This window comes from Oncorhynchus mykiss, chromosome 22 (assembly GCF_013265735.2).
Source record: "Oncorhynchus mykiss isolate Arlee chromosome 22, USDA_OmykA_1.1, whole genome shotgun sequence".
Taxonomy (NCBI): Eukaryota; Metazoa; Chordata; class Actinopteri; order Salmoniformes; family Salmonidae; genus Oncorhynchus; species Oncorhynchus mykiss.
Window position 1 is genome coordinate 17,206,933 of NC_048586.1, and position 19,640 is coordinate 17,226,572.

General features: G+C 43.8%; 1 protein-coding gene across 1 annotated transcript in view; it reads left to right on the top strand.

The window, feature by feature from the left end:
- LOC110501515 (coiled-coil domain-containing protein 148) overlaps nucleotides 1-19,124 on the top strand; it is a 47,598-nt gene extending 28,474 nt beyond the window's left edge. The window contains exons 11-15 of the mRNA XM_036958887.1: nucleotides 15,820-15,960; nucleotides 16,713-16,831; nucleotides 17,388-17,505; nucleotides 17,699-17,839; nucleotides 18,642-19,124. Of these exons, the coding sequence (XP_036814782.1) occupies nucleotides 15,820-15,960; nucleotides 16,713-16,831; nucleotides 17,388-17,505; nucleotides 17,699-17,839; nucleotides 18,642-18,803 (681 nt within the window). The 3' untranslated portion in view covers nucleotides 18,804-19,124. The remainder of the gene's footprint in view (nucleotides 1-15,819; nucleotides 15,961-16,712; nucleotides 16,832-17,387; nucleotides 17,506-17,698; nucleotides 17,840-18,641) is intronic.
- The last annotated feature ends 516 nt before the right edge of the window (nucleotides 19,125-19,640 follow it).

Below are 19,640 nucleotides of genomic sequence, written 5' to 3' on the forward strand. Positions count from 1 at the left end.
CGATGACTCCATTTAGAATTCAGGTTGTAACAAAATGTGGAATAAGTCAAGGGGTATGAATACTTTCTGAAGGCACTGTAACTGAGCGACACATGAAATCTGTTTTTGGTTTGGATACGGTGATGGCGTGTGTGGTTTGGTAGGTGATGTATGTCTGCTTGAAGTGAATGCAAATAGATTAGGCATTTACAAATGTTTCTTAAAAAGACTAGAAGAGAAGTAGTCCATTTCCCCTCAACCCTCAACCATGAAAGACTATTATACATGTTGTTGATGTTAGTTCTGTGTGTGTAGTTAAGGGCCAGGCGTGTTGCTTTGTTTTCAGCCAGCTGCAGCTTTGCTAGGTCTTTCTATGCTGCACCTGACAGTAATCAAGACGGGGCAAGTTCAGAGCCTGAACAACTAATACAGTTGATCTTTGTGTACAAAAACACAAAACATATTTTTTTTGTAACAGACGTACCTCTCCCCAACTTCACAATAACTCAATATAAGTCAATATGACTTCACCATGATAACTGACCACACCAATGTTACTCCTAGGAGTTCAGCTTCTTCAACTTGTTCAGTGGTCGCACCCTGTACAACTCCAGTGGAGGTTTAGGTCTTAGAGGATGCTTTGAACCAAATACAATGCTTATGGTTTTAGATTAGTATTAGTATTTAAAGCCAGTTTATTGTTAATTACCTATTCTGACACTGAGTGTAACTCCTTGCTGAGAGACTGACTAGCAACCCTAGTTGCTTCTTTTTCCCCATATGTTTCCCTCTCTTTACATTCTAAATGTATTGTTACTCTTTGGCTCTGTGATGCGAGCTAACTATTCAGTTATATGGATTTGTGCATGTAGCCCTTTACAACAAGAAAAATGAAAATGGTCACAAAAAAAAAACTATTGGCAAGAATAATTTTACAAATACTCCAAGTGCTGCGTCTGGATTATCCTCCAAATAAAACAAAACATTACATCTTCAACAAAAGAGTCCGGATCTCTTATAAAAGTCTCGTGTCACAGATCAACCACTATTGGTCGACACTCTGGTTGGTTGAATGATAGCCTGGGTCATGGTACAGGCATTAGTCAAAGTAAGAAGCTTCCTCTTGAGAGGACAACTAAATGATAACCAGTCGATGTTCAGGGTCACCAAGAAAACACATTTCACATTTAGCATCAGAGACCTTGTCTAACATCAAACACATATTCTCCAGACAGTTTGCACTTGGTGACCTATATCAGCAGCCTAAAAGAAGAGGCTTCACATGAGGCAGGTGAACCTGCAACACGTCTAATTCATTTGTCATAAGATCCTCTCTGAGCTTTACAGCAACATGGCTCTGAACACCTCCCCTGTAGACGTTCCTGTCTCTTCTATAGATGTTATATCCTTGTATTCCTACTGCCTTATCATCAAATGTGCTGTCTACGTGAGTCTCAGAAAGGGCTAATATTTTCTAAGATTAGCAAACTACTCATTCACTTTTTTTTTTCCAGAGGCTACATATATTTATGAGTTAACTCACCATTTCCTAAAACTGAACTCATACTGATAATAGGTTGTATTTCTGATCATAACAATAGAAGGAATTACGCAGTGCAGAGGTAGAAAGAATGCAGGCATCTTTGTGCATTCAATCCAAAATATTGCCAAGTTAATCAGAGACTTTCCCAACCGTATATGAGTTCCGTTATAGTCACGTATTGTATTTCTGTGCTGGAGTTGAGTCAGAGCACAAATGGAAGTCTCCTTCCAACCAAATCTCTCCTGAGTGCTCATGGTCTTTATCATCCTGACACGACCAGAGCACATGGTCTAGTGTATTGTGCAACGCCAGGCCCTGGCGTGTTAGCCTAGCTGCCCTGTGGTTCAGGCAGCACAGATGGCTGCATGGAGGAGGCAACTAGGCTGAGCTTACTTCCTCTGGGAGTGGGGAAAACCAAATACAGTGTCTTGCAAAAGTATTCATCCCCTTTAGGGTTTTTCCTATTTTGTTGGATTACAACCTGTAATTTAAATGTATTTTTATTTTTATTTCATGTAATGGACATACACAAAATAGTCTAAATTGGTGAAGTGAAAGGGAAAAAATAACGTTTCAAAAAATTATAAAAAATAAAAAACTGAAAAGTGGTGTGTACATATGTATTCAACCCCTTTGCTATGAAGCCCCAAAATAAGATCTGGTGCTTCAGAAGTGACAGAATTAGTTAAATAATGTCCACCTGTGTGCAATCTAAGTGTCACATGATCTGTCACATAATCTCACTATATATACACACCTGTTCTGAAAGTCCCCAGTCTGCAACACCATTAAGCAAGCGGCACCACCAAGCAAGGGGCACCACCAAGCAAGAGGCACCACCAAGCAAGCGGCACCACCAAGCAAGGGGCACCACCAAGCAAGCGGCACCATGGCAACCAAGGAGCTCTCTAAACAGGTCAGAGACAAAGTTGTGGAGAAGTACAGATCAGGGTTGGGTTATAAAAAAATATCTGAAACTTTGAACATCCCACGGAGCACCATTAAATCCATTATAAAAAAATTGAAAGAAAATAGCATCACAACAAACCTGCCAAGAGAGGGCCGCCCACCAAAACTCACAGACCAGGCAAGGAGGGCATTAATCAGAGAGGCATCAAAGAGACCAAAGAGAGCCCTGAAGGAGCTGCAAAGCTCCATAGCAGAGACTGGAGTATCTGTCCATAGAACCACTTTAAGCCGTACACTCCACAGAGCTGGGCTTTACGGAAGAGTGGCCAGAAAAAAGCTATTGCTTAAAGAAAAAATTAAGCAAACACATTTGGTGTTTGCCAAAAGGCATGTGGGAGACTCCCCAAACATATGGAAGAAGGTTCTCTGGTCAGATGATACTAAAATGTAGCTTTTTGGCCATCAAGGAAAACGCTATGTCTGGCACATACCCAACACCTCTTATCACCCGAGAACACCAGCAGCATCATGGCAGCATCATGCTGTGGGGATGTTTTTCCATCGGCAGGGACTGGGAAACTGGTCAGAATTGAAGGAATGATGGATGGCGCTAAATACAGGGAAATTCTTGAGAGAAACCTGTTTCAGTCTTCCAGAGATTTGTGACTGGGACGGAGGTTCACCTTCCAGCAGGACAATGTCCCTAAGCATACTGCTAAAGCAACACTCAAGTGGTTTAAGACATTTACATGTCTTGGAATGGCCTAGTCAAAGGCCAGACCTCAATCCAATTGAGAATCTGTGGTATGACTTAAAGATTGCTGAACACCAGCGGAACCCATCCAACTTGAAGGAGCTGGAGCAGTTTTGCCTTGAAGAATGGGCAAAAATCCCAGTGGCTAGATGTGCCAAGCTTATAGAGTCATACCTCAAGAGACTTGCAGCTGTAATTAATGCAAAAGGTGGCCCTAAAGTATTGACATTGGGGGGTGAATAGTTATGCATGCTCAAGCTTTCTGTTTTTTTGTGTTATTTCTTGTTTGTTTCACAATAAAAAATATTTTGCATCTTCAAAGTGATAGGCATGTTGTGTAAATCAAATGATACAAACCCCCCCAAAGTCTATTTTAATTCCAGCTTGTAAGCAACAAAATAGGAAAAATGCCAAGCGGGGTGAATACTTTCTCAAACCATTGCATGTTGTACTTAATGTCAGGACAGAGATTATATCAATTATTATCTACAGATGTTTTCTATTGCATTACAGATTCCACAGCTGTAGATATATTGATGCTACTCTATCTTGATTTGAAAGACATGTTGGTGCATAGAGAATCAGTTGGCAAATTTCTATGAGATGAATATGGAACGGATGTACAATGTCGTGTTCTGCTGCACTACAGGTATTTTAATTGACCTATTCTGCTACAGAACGGATGTACAATGTCGTGTTCTGCTGCACTACAGGTATTTTAATTGACCTATTCTGCTACAGAACGGATGTACAATGCAAATAGGATTCCAGATAGGGAGAAGAAGAGTATGCATGTGCTGATGATGTATGCTGTGATGGAGTGATAAGCTTGCTGAATAAACTTACCCTTGATTATACCCATCGAGCCTACTACACGACAGACTAGAGTTTAGTTCATTATTAAATCTTTCAGATTTCCAAGAAAGGCGGGATCTCGCTCAGAAACACATTTATTAGCCGAAGTTGAAACAATGTTATCATCATCATCATTGGGGCGCGCGACCTGAAGCTCGCTCCACTTTCATTTTAGATGCAATTGAACACAGTGCATTCCGTCTTAAATTTTATCGATTATTTACGTTTAAAAATACCTAAAGTTGGATTACGAAAGTTGTTTGAAATGTTTGGACCAAGATTACAGGTAACTTATTAGATAAATGGTAGTCATGTCGGGCGAGTTGGAACCCGGTGTTTAACCGAATCAAACGCGCCAAATAAATTGACATTTTGGAGATAACGACGAAATTAACCAAACAAAAGGACCATTTGTGATATTTATAGAACATATTGGAGTGCCAACAGAAGAAGCTCTTCAAAAGGTAAGGCATGAATTATATCGTTATTTCTGAGTTTTGTGTTGCGCCTGGCGGGTTGAATTATGATTGTCATGTGTTTGATGGGGTGCTGTCCTGGCTTTTGCCGTAAAGCCTTTTTGAAATCTGACATGGTGGCTAGATTAACAAGAAGTTAAGCTGTATTTTGGTGTACTGCACTTGTGATTGTATGAAAGTTAAATATTTCTAATTTATTTTGAATTTCGCGCTCTGCATTTTCACTGGATGTTGTCGAAACGTTCTGCTAGCGGAACCCCTAGCCGTGAAAGGTTAAGTCATTAAAGTACATTGCTCTGGCCCCCATTTTAAGACCATCACTTGTAAGGACATTGCCATGGATACTTGAACCCAAATACCCTTGTATACCCTTTTCTCAGGATAAAAAAGAAATGGAATTTGACAGTCAAATCAGGAAAACCTGGTTCAGTATGCTTTCTACCAGACGCTGGGAGATGAATTCACCTTTCAGGAGGACAATACCCTAAAACACATGGCCAAATCTACACTGGAGTGTCTTACCAAGAAGACAGTGAATGTTCCTGAGTGGGCGAGTTACAGTTTGGACTTAAATCTACTTGAAAATCTATGGCAAGACCTGAAAATGGCAGATCTCTCATTGGTTAGTCTGTCAGTGAGTGCTCAGAAGCAAAACTCTGAGCTATGTTAAAATTATATAAACAAACACTTTGGGGAAGGCAGGTTTTGCAGATGTAAAAGGCCGCTGTGCTTTTATCATTCTGACATTTCTAGATTTAGTCTTCATTTTTTTAGGCTGCCATGTACAAAAAGTATGTTTGTACTTTGCAGTGAGGCACAGAAAATTAGATTGTAGTGATGAATTGCTGTAGACTGTATGTAATGAGTGTATTATTCCTCTTGCGCTCTCGAAGATGCATTCTCTAACCAGCAATAAACAAGCAAGACATACCCAATCAGTTCAGCCACTGTTGTGGCATGGTTTTTCGTTTTTTCTCGGGAGCTTGGGGAATATGAAGTAAGATTGGTTTAAGGTAGCTATGATGGCCACTTCGCTGTTCTGTTTGGTTTTTAATATTTACATACTCAAATATAGGAGAGGACATAATAAACACAAAGAGGCACTTGCACAAACACACACACACACATGCTGTTTGCACTGCTCACATCTCTCCAGTTCCCAACATTAAGCACCCGCCTATCTTATCTAGCTTGATTGATGGTGCAATTGTGTGTGTGTGTTTTAAAAACCTAGCTTTTCTCTGGTGTGATTTTTCACATCCGCACCCACATTCGGAGGGTGCGTCCCAAATGGCACTCTATTACCTATATGTAACAGTTTAGCTTCCGTCTGTCTCCCCGCCCCTACCTGGGCTCGAACCAGGGACCCTCTGCACACATCGACAAGAGCTACCCTCGAAGCATCGTTACCCATCGCTCCACAAAAGCCATGGCCCTTGCAGAGCAATGGGAACAACTACTTCAAGGTCTCAGAGCGAGTGACGTCACGGATTGAAACGCTATTAGCGCGCCCTACTTTGACTAGGGCCCACGAAATTTCATTCAAGTGACATGGAAACCATGTTGATTTAAACAGTGTGTTCCCAATGGGTAGGCTCTGGTGAAAGGTTGTGCATTATGGAGGGAATAGAGTGCCATTTGTGATAGACCCAGAGAGAGAATGTATCTGTGAGAGTAGCCTACTAGATTGAGAAATAGTCAACACAAAATAGATGGGGGGACACAATCATGAAGTGGAACAACATTTATTGGATATTTCAAACTTTTTTAACAAATTGGGCGTGCAAAATTATTCAGCCCCCTTAAGTTAATACTTTGTAGCGCCACCTTTTGCTGCGATTACAGCTGTAAGTCGCTTGGGGTATGTCTATCAGTTTTGCACATCGAGAGACTGACATTTTTTCCCATTCCTCCTTGCAAAACAGCTCGAGCTCAGTGAGGTTGGATGGAGAGCATTTGTGAACAGCAGTTTTCAGTTCTTTCCACAGATTCTCGATTGGATTCAGGTCTGGACTTTAACTTGGCCATTCTAACACCTGGATATGTTTATTATTGAACCATTCCATTGTAGATTTTGCTTTATGTTTTGGATCATTGTCTTGTTGGAAGACAAATCTCCATCCCAGTCTCAGGTCTTTTGCAGACTCCATCAGGTTTTCTTCCAGAATGATCCTGTATTTGGCTCCATCCATCTTCCCATAAATTTTAACCATCTTCCCTGTCCCTGCTGAAGAAAAGCAGGCCCAAACCATGATGCTGCCACCACCATGTTTGACAGTGGGGATGGTGTGTTCAGGGTGATGAGCTGTGTTGCTTTTACGCCAAACATAACGTTTTGCATTGTTGCCAAAAAGTTCAATTTTGGTTTCATCTGACCAGAGCACCTTCTTCCACATGTTTGGTGTGTCTCCCAGGTGGCTTGTGGCAAACTTTAAACGACACTTTTTATGGATATCTTTAAGAAATGGCTTTCTTCTTGCCACTCTTCCATAAAGGCCAGATTTGTGCAATATACGACTGATTGTTGTCCTATGGACAGAGTCTCCCACCTCAGCTGTAGATCTCTGCAGTTCATCCAGAGTGATCATGGGCCTCTTGGCTGCATCTCTGATCAATCTTCTCCTTGTATGAGCTGAAAGTTTAGAGGGACGGCCAGGTCTTGGTAGATTTGCAGTGGTCTGATACTCCTTCCATTTCAATATTATCGCTTGCACAGTGCTCCTTGGGATGTTTAAAGTTTGGGAAATATTTTTGTGTCCAAATCCGGCTTTAAACTTCTTCACAACAGTATCTCGGACCTGCCTGGTGTGTTCCTTGTTCTTCATGATGCTCTCTGCGCTTTTAACGGACCTCTGAGACTATCACAGTGCAGGTGCATTTATACGGAGACTTGATTACACACAGATGGATTGTATTTATCATCATTAGTCATTTAGGTCAACATTGGATCATTCAGAGATCCTCACTGAACTTCTGGAGAGAGTTTGCTGCACTGAAAGTAAAGGGGCTGAATAATTTTGCACGCCCAATTTTTCAGTTTTTGATTTGTTAAAAAAGTTTGAAATATCCAATAAATGTCGTTCCACTTCATGATTGTGTCCCACTTGTTGTTGATTCTTCACAAAAAAATACAGTTTTATATCTTTATGTTTGAAGCCTGAAATGTGGCAAAAGGTCGCAAAGTTCAAGGGGGCCGAATACTTTCGCAAGGCACTGTATCAAATTCAAAACACGTAATATATGTTGACAGAGAGAGACTACATCTATGCACTCTGGCTCTTACAGGAACTTACAGTAAAGTGCAGCAATCCTTGAATATCTAATTAATTGTCTAACTTAGTAATTAATAACAGCATAATATTCATAATATTCTGTGACAGAGTAGCGTCCTTTCCAGGGGGTGTACCAGTACTACATCAAGCTACAGAAACAGGAAATAGGCTCCTGCTCTATTGGCTGTTTTGGCTTGGACAATGCTTACTTTACTTAATATTCTAAGAGTTTCATATGAGAGTTTGGTCCAGTACTCATGTATCAGTGGAGGCTGGTGAGAGGAGCTTAAGGAGGACGGGCTTTGTGACATGGTGAGGTTGGACCCAGGTGCAGAGAAGGGGACAGACAAGGAATCAGTGGTTAAGGACAAACATAATACATTACTGAGAAACAGTCATGGAAGGATCACAGTAACACTTGAAAAACAACAAACACTAAGTCTCAAACTCACTCAGGAGACAAACGCACAGGGCACATAATTCATGCTTCAGCAAAGTACAACAGAAAACACACATCTTTTAACAGGGAAATCATAATGAGTAAATAGGACACTCCTGAGTGTCGTTAACTTCTTGACGCACCCATCCCGTTAGCGGGATCATTTTCATCAACACCCGCTGAATTGCAGCGCGCCAAATTCAAATGAAATTACTAAAAATATTTAATTTTCATGAAATCACAAGTGCAATATAGCAAAACACAGTTTAGCTTGTTTTTTAATTCACCTAGTGTGTCTGATTTCAATACAGCTTTTCGGCGAAAGCATAACAAGCGTTTATGTAAGAACATCTCTCTCAGTAGACAAAATATTACAAACACTAGCAGCCAAGTAGATTGGTCACGAAAGTCAGAAAAGCAATAAATTAAATTGCTTACCTTTGATGATCTTCGGATGTTTGCACTCACGAGACTTCCAGTTACACAATAAATGTTCCTTTTGTTCCATAAAGATTATTTTTATATCCAAAATACCTCCATTTGTTTGGCGCGTTATGTTCAGAAGTCCACAGGCTCGAGCGGTCACGACATCGCAGACGAAAATTCCAAATAGTATCCGTAATGTGCACAGAAACATGTCAAACGTTTTTTATAATCAATCCTCAGGTTGTTTTAAAAATATATAATCGATAATATATCAACCGGGACTGTAGCTTTTTCAATAGGAGAGGAAGAGACAATGGCTGCCCCACTCTGTTGCGCAAGCAAAACTCTGCGAACACCCAGCTATCCACTGACGCAATGTGATCTTTCTGGCTAATTTTTCAAAATAAAAGCCTGAAACTATGTCTAAAGACTGTTGACACCTTGAGGAAGCTATAGGAAAGGGAATCTGGTTGATATCCCTTTAAATGGAGGCAAGGCATCCAATGGATGTAACGGTTCTCTTGAGTTGAAGGAGAGGCGGACCAAAATGCAGCGTGGTTTCTATTCATGGTTCTTTAATAAAGAAAACTATACATGAATAGACTAACAAAACAATAAACGTGAGAAAACCTAAACAGCCCTATCTGGTGCAAACACCGAGACAGGAACAATCACCCACAAACACACAGTGAAACCCAGGCTACCTAAGTATGATTCTCAATCAGAGACAACTAATGACACCTGCCTCTGATTGAGAACCATACTAGGCCGAAACATAGAAATACCCAAAACCTAGAAAAACAAACAGACTGCCCACCCAACTCCCGCCCTGACCATACTAAATGAATACAAAACAAAGGAAATAAAGGTCAGAACGTGACAATGGAACAGAGAGCTTTCAGAAAAAACAGCACTTCCTTGTTGGATTTTCCTACGGTTTTCGCCTGCAATATCAGTTCTGTTATACAGACAATATTTTGACAGTTTTAGAAACTTTGGAGTGTTTTCTATCCTAGTCTGACAATTATATTCATATTCTAGTTTCTGGGCCTTTCAAATAGGTATGTTTTTTAGCCAAAAATTTTAATCCTGCCCCTACACTCAAGAAGTTAGAGCGGCAGGTGTGAGGGGAGAGAAGGGACTTGTCCTTACCAGCTTGAGACGGGAGACTGGCCCAGGGGGCCACTGCGCCACCTGGGAGGCCCGCGAGTCCACCTTTGAGGGAAGATCATGAGGGGACAGCCACACTCGTTGACCCGGTTGGAGGAGCCAAAGAGGCCTTCGTTGACAGTTTGCCTGGTGTTGGTTGAGGGCAGATGAGCGAAGCAAGAGTGATCGCACTCTGATCCAGGTGCGGCGACATCGTCGAATGAACGCCTCGGCTGATGGCACGTCCGCACGTCCGCCTCTTGATCAGGAAACGTGGGGGGGGGGGGACTCGAACTGACAATCGAACGGCGAGTTCGGCAGTGTGTTGGGAGCCTACTCTGCCCAGGCGAGGAACTTGCTCCAGTTGCTGGCCTGGGTGGAGACAAAAGAGCGGAGGAACTTCTCCAGCTCCTGGTTGGCCCGCTCCGTTTGCCCATTCGACTGTGGGTGGAACCCAGAGGAGAGACTCACCGACTCACGAAGACAGGTGGGACCAGGGCCGACTAGTTGGAGCATCCCAGCTGGTCGCTGTTGTGACGACTTGCTCACATCCTCAATCATGTTGGGCCACCAGAATTTCTGCCTCAGGAACTCCAGTGGTCCGATTAACCCCTGGATTCTCAGTTAATTCAGAGGAGTGTCCCCATTGTAGTACTCGAGAGCGGGCCGATTGCGGAACATAAAGTCTGTTAGTGGGACACCCACTGGGGTCAGGTTCTCTGGTCTGGGCTTGTCGTACCGTGGTCTCTATACTCCATAACACGGGAGCCACAATGCGGGAGCTGGGGATGATGGGCTCGGACTCCCTCTCCTCGTTAGAGGGCCAGGGCATCTGCTTTCTGATTCTTGGATCCCGGGCAATAGGCTAGAGTGAAGTTGAATCTGTTAAAAAACAGGTTCCACCTAGCCTGGCGAACGTTCAACCTCTTGGCTTCTTGAATGGAGACCAAGTTCTTATGGTCCATCCAGATCACAAAAGAATGAGGTGCCCCCTCTAACCAGTGTTTCCACCCCTCAAGGGCCCACTTGACTGCCAAGAGCTCCCGGGTTCCCTACATCGTAGTTGCGTTCCACTGGCGAAAACCGCTTGGAAAGAAATGCACGTGTGCATTCTTTTGTCCCCCTCGTTCCGCTGTAAAAGGACCGCCCCTGCTCCGGTGTCCGAGGCGTCCACCTCTACCACGAAGGGACGAGTAGGATCAGGATGAACGAGGATGGATTCGGAGGTGAAACTTCCCTTGATCTCCATGAATGCCCTGTCAGCCTCGAGGGTCCAGCCAAAATGGGTCTGGGACTTGAGGGTTAGGGTCGTGAGAAGCGCTGCTACCGCACCAAAGTTCCATATAAAACGTCTGTAAAAATTGGCAAACCCAAGGAACCGCTGGAGTGAGGCGGGACGGAGCCAGTCAGTGACCGCCCTAACCTTTACAGGGTCCATTTGGATGCTGGCGGAAGAGATAATGTGGCCCAGGAAAGAGACTTGGAAAACATGGAACTCACACTTCTCAATCTTGAGGTATAGTTGACTCTGCAGCAAGCGTCTCAGGACTTGGCGGGCGTGCAGGATGTGTTCCGGAAGGGTCTTGGAGAAGATCAGGATGTCGTCTAGGCCTCCCGGAGCAGTATGATGGACAACAACAAACACTAAGTCTTGTAAACTCACTCAGGAGACAAACGCACATGGCACATAATTCAAGCTTCAGCAAAGGACAACAGAAAACACCTCTTTTAACAGGGAAATCATAATGGGTAAATAGGACACATTTGAGTGTCGTTGTCACGAATCCCGCCGAAGATTGTGCCTCTTCCTGTTCGGGCGGCGCTCGGCGGTCGCCGTCGATGGCCTACTAGCTGCCACCGATCCCCTTTTCTGTTTTCATTTAGTGTTGTCTGATTAGTTTCACCTGTATCTTGTTTGGGTTTTTGTTTTGGGCTATTTAAAACCTCTTAAGGCTAGGCAGAATACTGCCCCCTTTGGAGGAATTGCATGCCCATAGTAAACTGAAAAAAAATCTGTCAAAAATTGCTAATATATGCATATAATAATTATTATTGGATAGAAAACACTCTAAAGCTTCTAAAACCGTTGGAATTATGTCTGTAAGTATAGCAGAACTCAAGGGCAGGCATTCTTCCAACCTAGTTTTGTGGTCATGAAAGTTGGGGCAACTTTGACGTGATCGCCCCCACCCTTCCCAACCAGCTATGGATCTGGGGACACTTTCTATGTCTTCCACTAGATGTCCTCATTCAGTAGAGCGTTTAATCGTTCAAATCCCGCGAGAATTGGCCCTATGGGAGTGAATTGAGTGAGTGCCGCGAGAAAATACCTGTGCGTTAGGGCGCGAATTGGTCCCAGCCATTCCTTTGTTCCAGCACTCCGGAGGAGAACTAACAATGACCGGTTGAATTGAAAATTGTTTTGTATGTTTACAACATCCTAAAGCTTGATTCTGCACTTAGTTTGACCTGTTTAGTCGACATATAATATGTAATTTTGAAGTTTTGATGCGCAACTTTTCCGGACCAGAGGACATTTTTGGTGCATTTCAGCTGATATTGTTAGCAGATGCTAATACAAAGACACAAGACTTGAAACTAAACAATGTTTTGGGTAAGTATGAACCCTTCCAGTACATTCTGAACGAAGACCATCAAAGGTAAGGGAATATTTATGCTGAAATTATGTGTTTCTGTTGACTCCAACATAGCGGAGAAATATTGCTTATATCTGAGCGCCGTCTCAAAATATTGAATAGTGAGCGATTTCTGTAACGTTAAAAAGAAATGTAACAAAGCGATTGCATTACGAAGCAGTGTATCTTTCTAACTATATGTAGAACATGTATATTTAGTCAAAGTTTATGATGTCTATTTACGTTATCTTGCGGCGCTACCTATATTTTCTGCTGACATTTTTGAGTATTTTCTGAACATGAATTCAATGTAAATGGACATTTATGGATATAAATGGCATATTATTGAAAAAAAAAATTTACTGTGTAACATGTCATATTACTGTCATCTGATGAAGATTTTCAAAAGGTTAGTGAATGATTTATTTTTTAATCCTGCTTTTATAATTTTATATTTTCTGGGACAAAATGGCTGCCTCTTGTCTTTGTTTCGGTGGTGGTCTAATATAAATATGTGGTGTGTTTTCGCCGTAAAACATTTAACAAATCTGACATGCTGGGTAGATGAACAATGTGTTTATCTTTCATTTGAGGTATTGGACTTGTTCATGTGTGGAGGTTAAATATTTCTAAGAATATTTTTGCGTTCCATGCGCCACGTTCCAGCTGAACGTGGGAGGGGTCGTTCACAAAAGGGAACCCTAACCCGTCATCAGGTTAAACCCGGTAGGCCCGCCGGCTTTTGTGCGGGCTTGTTTTTCTGTTATTGGTGTGTGTATATTTTGTGGATTCTCTTTTCCGAACAGTTTCGTTCTGTTTGTTTGGACTGGGTCTTTATGTGCCCTTGTGTGTGGCATTGACCTCTGTTGTTTGGAAATAAATATCCACGTATCCTGACTCCTCCACCCACTACTTCTAGAAGTCGTAACAGTCGTTAATGTCTCTAGGACGGTCTCTGCCGCCCTCTGGTGACAGGTGGTACCATGACAGGGCTCATTGTAATGGCTGGAATTGAATAAATGGAACGGTGTCAAACGTGATTTCCATATGTGTGATGTGTTTGATTCCATTCCATTTATTCCATTCCAGCCATTACAATGAGCCCGTGCTCCTATAGCTTCTCCCACCAGCCTCCTATCCACAGGCTGCTCAATAACATCAAATTTAAGGTCTCTCTCTGGTCTCTGGTCTCTTTCTCCCTCTCACTCACTTTTCCACTCTATTTATCTCTCTCTCTCTCTGACTCACTTCCCCCCCTCTCTCTCTCTCCCTCGTTTTCTCTCTCTCTCTCACTCACTTCCTCTCTCTCTCTATCACTCACTTCCCCTCTCTCTCTCTCTATCACTCACTTCCTCTCTCTCTCTATCTCTCTCTCTCTCTGTCTCTCCCTCTCACCACAACAAGGATGACTAGACACTATCCTGGCAAATTGGAGACTGAGAGACAAAATTACCACATTTCTGATCTACAGGCAATCTGAGGTTTATATTTAATTGTTATATTTGATTTGAATTAGGTTCAACCTTGAAGTTCCAGTGGTAGTGAGGCTCCTGGATGTTTGAAACCACAAGTTGGAGCTGCGGGTTGGCCTTCAGTTGATGTTGTAGTTGACAGAGTGTACTGATGTGTTTAGTGTTCAGATGAGTCATTGATTGCTCATGCACTTTTTCTACCTGTATTTATTGTCTGTGTATGTCCTTGTCTATGTTTTATTACGTGTTTCTATGTATGCACAGAGCCGCAACCAACATTTCCCCACAGCCTTTATCTTATCTCAAAGTTGAGTGAGAATAGTTGAGTTATCTCAAAGTTGAGTGACAATAAAGTTGAGTCAAAAAGTTCTGTAAAGTGAGTGGTTGATGAGAAATACAGCTGATGCTTCCTCTAAGAGGTTGAGCCTCTGTCTTGCATCATAACTAATAACTCTTCTATTAAACCCACAAGAGGCCTTAATGTAAGCATAAACCTCCAGATCTTTCCATCCCCAAGTCTACGTACCAAATGGCACCCTATTCCAAGTTCCACGTTTTATTGTCACGTGCAGTAGTACAGTGAAACACGTTTTCTTGCTTTGTCTCTATAGTGCACTACTCAAAAGCAGTGCACTAAATGGAATAGGGTGCCATTTGAGACATACCCCGATGTCATTTGATTAAGGCAGGGCAGGGTCTTTCCTCTAAGCTTCCCCCAAACAAACAGACAGCAGCCAGTTGTTGATTACTCTTAGGCAGGCTGGCAGGCAGACAGGCAGGCTGATTGGATTGATGATGATGCTGGTGCTAATGTGTGATAGACTGTGTTAATAATGCTTGGCTCTCTTTAGGGGGTTCCTAAGCTCTGTGTTGATGGATCTGTAAATCTGTCTGCCTGTTTGGATTGCAACACTTCAGTGCACACCGTGCCACAGGGACCCTGATGCATAACCAACCTGTCACTTACTCCTCAACTATTGTTGTGTGTGTGCTTGTGTGCTTGTGTGCGTGTGTGCGTGTGTGCGTGTGTGCGTGTGTGTGTGGGTGCATGCACATGTGTGTGTGCTCGCACTTTCACTGAGTCTGATTGCATATGTGGAGCGTGTGTGTTTACACAGGTCTGACTGGGTGGGTGGTATGTGTTGGAGTGTGTGTAGCTGTGAGACAATGGCTTATAGCAACAGGTTGTTGGTTAAGTAAGTGTTGTGGGGGCCTCCCGGGTGGCGCAGTGGTTAAGGGTGCTGTACTGCAGCGCCAGCTGTGCCATCAGAGTCCCTGGGTTCGTGCCCAGGCTCTGTCGTAACCGGCCGCGACCGGGGGGTCCGTGGGGCGACACACAATTGGCCTAGCTTCGTTAGGGAGGGCTTGGTCGGTAGGGATGTCCTTGTCCCATCGCGCACCAGCAACTCCTGTGGTGGGCCGGGCGCAGTGCGCGCTAGCCAAGGTGGCCAGGTGCACGGTGTTTCCCCCGACACATTGGTGCGGCTGGCTTCCGGGTTGGATGCGCTGTGTTAAGAAGCAGTGCGGCTTGGTTGGGTTGTGTATCGGAGGACGCATGACTTTCAACCTTCGTCTCTCCCGAGCCCGTACAGGAGTTAGTAGCTACTACAACAATTGGATACCACGAAATTGGGGAGAAAAAGGGGTAAAATAAAAAATAAAAAGTAAGTGTTGTGCAGGATAGTGCATAAATAGCTACATTACAGTGTGGGAGCAGGGTTTTCTGTGTCTCGGTACTGTCCTGAGGTATTCTAACGTGCTGTGAGGCGCTGTTTCAAGACCTCTTTTCCCTTTTCATTCCCACCAGACCCTGGGGATGGTACCCAGCTGGGCATCTGGCAACGTGATTCGGTCCAGAGAGGCAGCCTTTGATTGGCACTAACCTACATGCCTGTGTGTGTGTGTCCAGCTGCAGAAATGGCGTGCCCATCAAGAAGAGGTTGCCAGATTGGAGGCAGCCATTGCTGGCAGGCAGCAGGAGGAAAAGGAGGACAGACTGAGGAGGGAGCAGGAGAGAGACTCGGCCATGAGGTCACTGCAGAAGGAAAAAGTAAAGACCCCCTAATCCTTACACCTGCCACGCTCCAGCATATTGCACTGCCCCCAGTCACATTATGTTTGAAATGGGTCTTTGCTCCTCAGATTCTATGGCAATATATAATAACATCTTAGTATCCAATATACTGTAGGCATGGCCCAAGTTCATTTGGGTGATTTAACTCCACGGATATGTAACATAATATTACCGTATATGTTATTATTAAGGTTGTCAGAAAAGTGGAAAAGTGTCATGAGGATTTTCATTAGCTTGATTAATTGTGTATTCAGCTTAATGAGGTATGATTGTGTGTGTGTGTGTGTGTGTGTGTGGTGTGTGTGTGTGTGTGTGTGTGTGTGTGTGTGTGTGTGTGTGTGTGTGTGTGTGGCCATGCGTGTATGTAGAAGTGTGTGGTCCCTGACCCTCAGTGCCCCTTGGTATCGCCCCAGGGTGTGTATTGGTGCCAGCCTTGTTTGATTGCGCCCCTCCTTTGGGGCCTGCTACAGTACCACAGGAAAGCTGGGAGAATCTCTGATTAATGATTTAGGCTGAAATGGATTACATATACTTGTACACAGTCATCTCTCAGACAATGAACTATCGTCTCATTCATTTGATTTACTCTTATCTGATTTCACACCGTCACGATCAATAGGACGCGATGACATCACACTAAAGTTTCCCTCGTGCTCACTCGCTTGCTCCAGGCATTACTGTCAACTTTTTGGTTTATTTTGTGAACGTTCGTTCCCTGTATATCTTAGGTGAAGCAGTACTATGCAGAGAAACAGAGGAGGAGAGAGGAGCTGGAGAGGAGAGATCAGCAGAGATTGACAGAGCTGAGGAGATTCATGGCAGAGCAAGCTAAGAGAGATAAGGAAAGGTAAGCATGCACCATGGGCAGCAGCTTAGCCTCAAGGAGAGAGCCCAACACCTGGCTGACAGACAGTTCTTTGTTCGCCCCTATGGCTTATTTGGACAGTGCTCATAAAACACCTTTATTTTGAATGGTGCATCATTTATGGAGTCATTTATATGTTTTTCCATGACAAATTAAAGAATTAGTTTGAAATATCTAATTTTAGGAACCCCTGGTATGATTCGATAAGTTGCCATTTTCTTTTTAGTTTTCAGTCTCCTATTGTTCCACGGTCCTCTCTAGCATTCAAGCCCCCTTTCAAGTCCCTGGCATTTAAACAGTGCTAGGAGAACGAGAGAGAGAGAGACAGGGTTGAGATAGTCAGGCCAGGGTGAGGAGCACTGAGGACATGAGATACTGTAGCTGCTGCTGAAACCGAGGAGCAGCTCTCTGGCAGCCCATAACGCTCTCCCAGCCTGCAGGGCTGCTGTGCCACCACAGATAGGTGTTGCCTGGGCTGAGGGCTGATGTCCTTGCCCGCTTCTCTCCCTCCCCTCTCTCTGTACCCTCCTGCCCTCAGGGTGCAGTTTCGTGAGGAGGCGCTGCTGCAGCGGAGGCAGGAGAGGGAGGCGCAGGCGCTCCAGCACCTAAAAGAGGAAGAGGAGAGAGACAGTCGTCTGGAGGCCCTGAGAAATCAGGTACGTCTCTTTATCAGTACTTATTCCCATTCACTTCCCTTATTGGATCTGACATTTAAAAGATGTCACGGAGGAGAACATTTCTGGCCGCTTTTGACCCTGCTGTTCCACGTTGGTTTTGAGGCTTCACTGCCACTTACTGGTGGGATAGGGAAATACAAGGAAATGACTAGGCTTTCATCAAACGGTTAAGGTGGCAGTGGTGGCAGAGCCAGACCCAGAGAGGATGATGGGAGATACGGAGGCCTGGAGAGGCCGGATAATGCAGCAGAGCGGAGAGGAGTTTCGGTTGCAACGTCCCCTATATCACCTCAACACGTACACAGACTCTCAGGTGAGTCTGGCCTGCCACTGTCCTTTACTTTCTGCTCTCAAGTCAACACACGTCAATCTGCCTTTTCCCCCACTGCGCCCTCTCCAGTAGCTCCCAAGGTTGTTAACGTGTGTCAGTCCAAGGAGGGTGGTGGGAGGACGGGCTCATTGTGGCTGGAATGGAATGAATGGAACGGGGTCAAACGTGGTTTATGTTTGATGCCGTTCCAGTGATTCCATTCCAGCCATTACAATGAGCCCGTCCTCCTATAGCTCCTCCCACCAAGCTCTTTTTTGTGTCAATGTAATATTTTGTGTTTACTGCCTCACTCACTGACATACAAAAACCCAGAAAAATCCTTCACAATAATGTTTTACCTGGGTCAACAAACCTTACCCTCATGCAGACAGACCTTTAAACAGAATCCCCTTGAGGCCTGTGGGTGAAGTTACATACAGTACATCTGTCTGGTACATTGTGTCACGACTCCACTGTGCAGGAAAGCACACTGGTTTGTACCTGCAGTCTATTGCATAATCAGGCCAGTGACGGTTAGATCATCTCCTCCAATTGAAAACGTGATCGATGACTAAATCACCTTGGTTTAACTGAGGAATGTTTGGAAACATATGAAAACATGTTTGACTAGAATTGCAAAATATCATAAAAATTTATGAACAAGGGTGTGACTGTATCGTCCTTATCTATTTTTTTTTATGCCTTTTGGACCTTACAACAGCGCGTCCCAAATGGCACCGTATTCCCAATATAGTGCACTCCTTTTGACCAGATCCCTATTATCATTTCCTCTGTTGGTTTCCAGATTGTGTCTGATCCGAGAGTGAGGATTGAACAGGCCCTCCGGGCAGCAGGACTCCATGACACACTGTATGCGAAGGAGGTTCTCTCTGTTGTCCAGCCACCCAGACCACCTCGACGGGACACTGACTCCACAGGATTCAAGTCTTCCACAAAGAGTGTTTAGCCCTATTCAATCAAAATTGCTAACCAGGTGTCCCGAATAAGTCATAATGTAAATAACATTTCCCCTGGCCAGTGACAGAGCATGTTTTTATTCATGTGAAGTTGAATTGTTTTTTTAAACATCTTGGAAACTGGCTACAGGTACAGGTGATATAGATAAAAAAAAAACGATATTTGTCCACAGATTTGTCAGTGTCTTCTTTGTTTTTTCCATGTTGGCTCAACTTCTAACATATTCCTTGCAGCATCCCTCATACGCCTCCCTTTGCTATCTGTCAGTATCTGATACTTTATTTAACACAAAATGTCTGCGTTTCGTGCCACTGTGACGTCAGATAACAACTGCCTGTCATTATGAGAAACCTGTAATGTATGGTATTTAGCTGTAAATGCCTGAGTGTACAAACATTAGGAATACCTGCTCTTTGCATGACACAGGCTGACCAGGTGAATCGAGGTCAAAGCTATGATCCCTTATTGATGTCACTTGTTAAATCCACTTCAATCGGTGTAGATGAAGGGGAAGAGACAGGTTAAAGAAGGATTTTTAAGCCTTGAGATAATTGAGACATGGATTGTGTATGTGTGCCATTCAGAGGGTAAATGGGCAAGACAAAAGCATTAAGTACCTTTGAACGGGGTATGGTAGTAGGTGCCAGGCGCACCGGTTTGTGTCAAGAATTGCAATGCTACTGGGCTTTTCACGCTCAACAGTTTCCCGTGTGTATCAAGAATGGTCCACCATCCAAAGCTCTCCCTCGCCCTCCATTTGACAAATCTGACCTTAATTCTATCCTCCTGATTTCTGGATACAAGCCAAAACTAAAGCAGGAAGCAC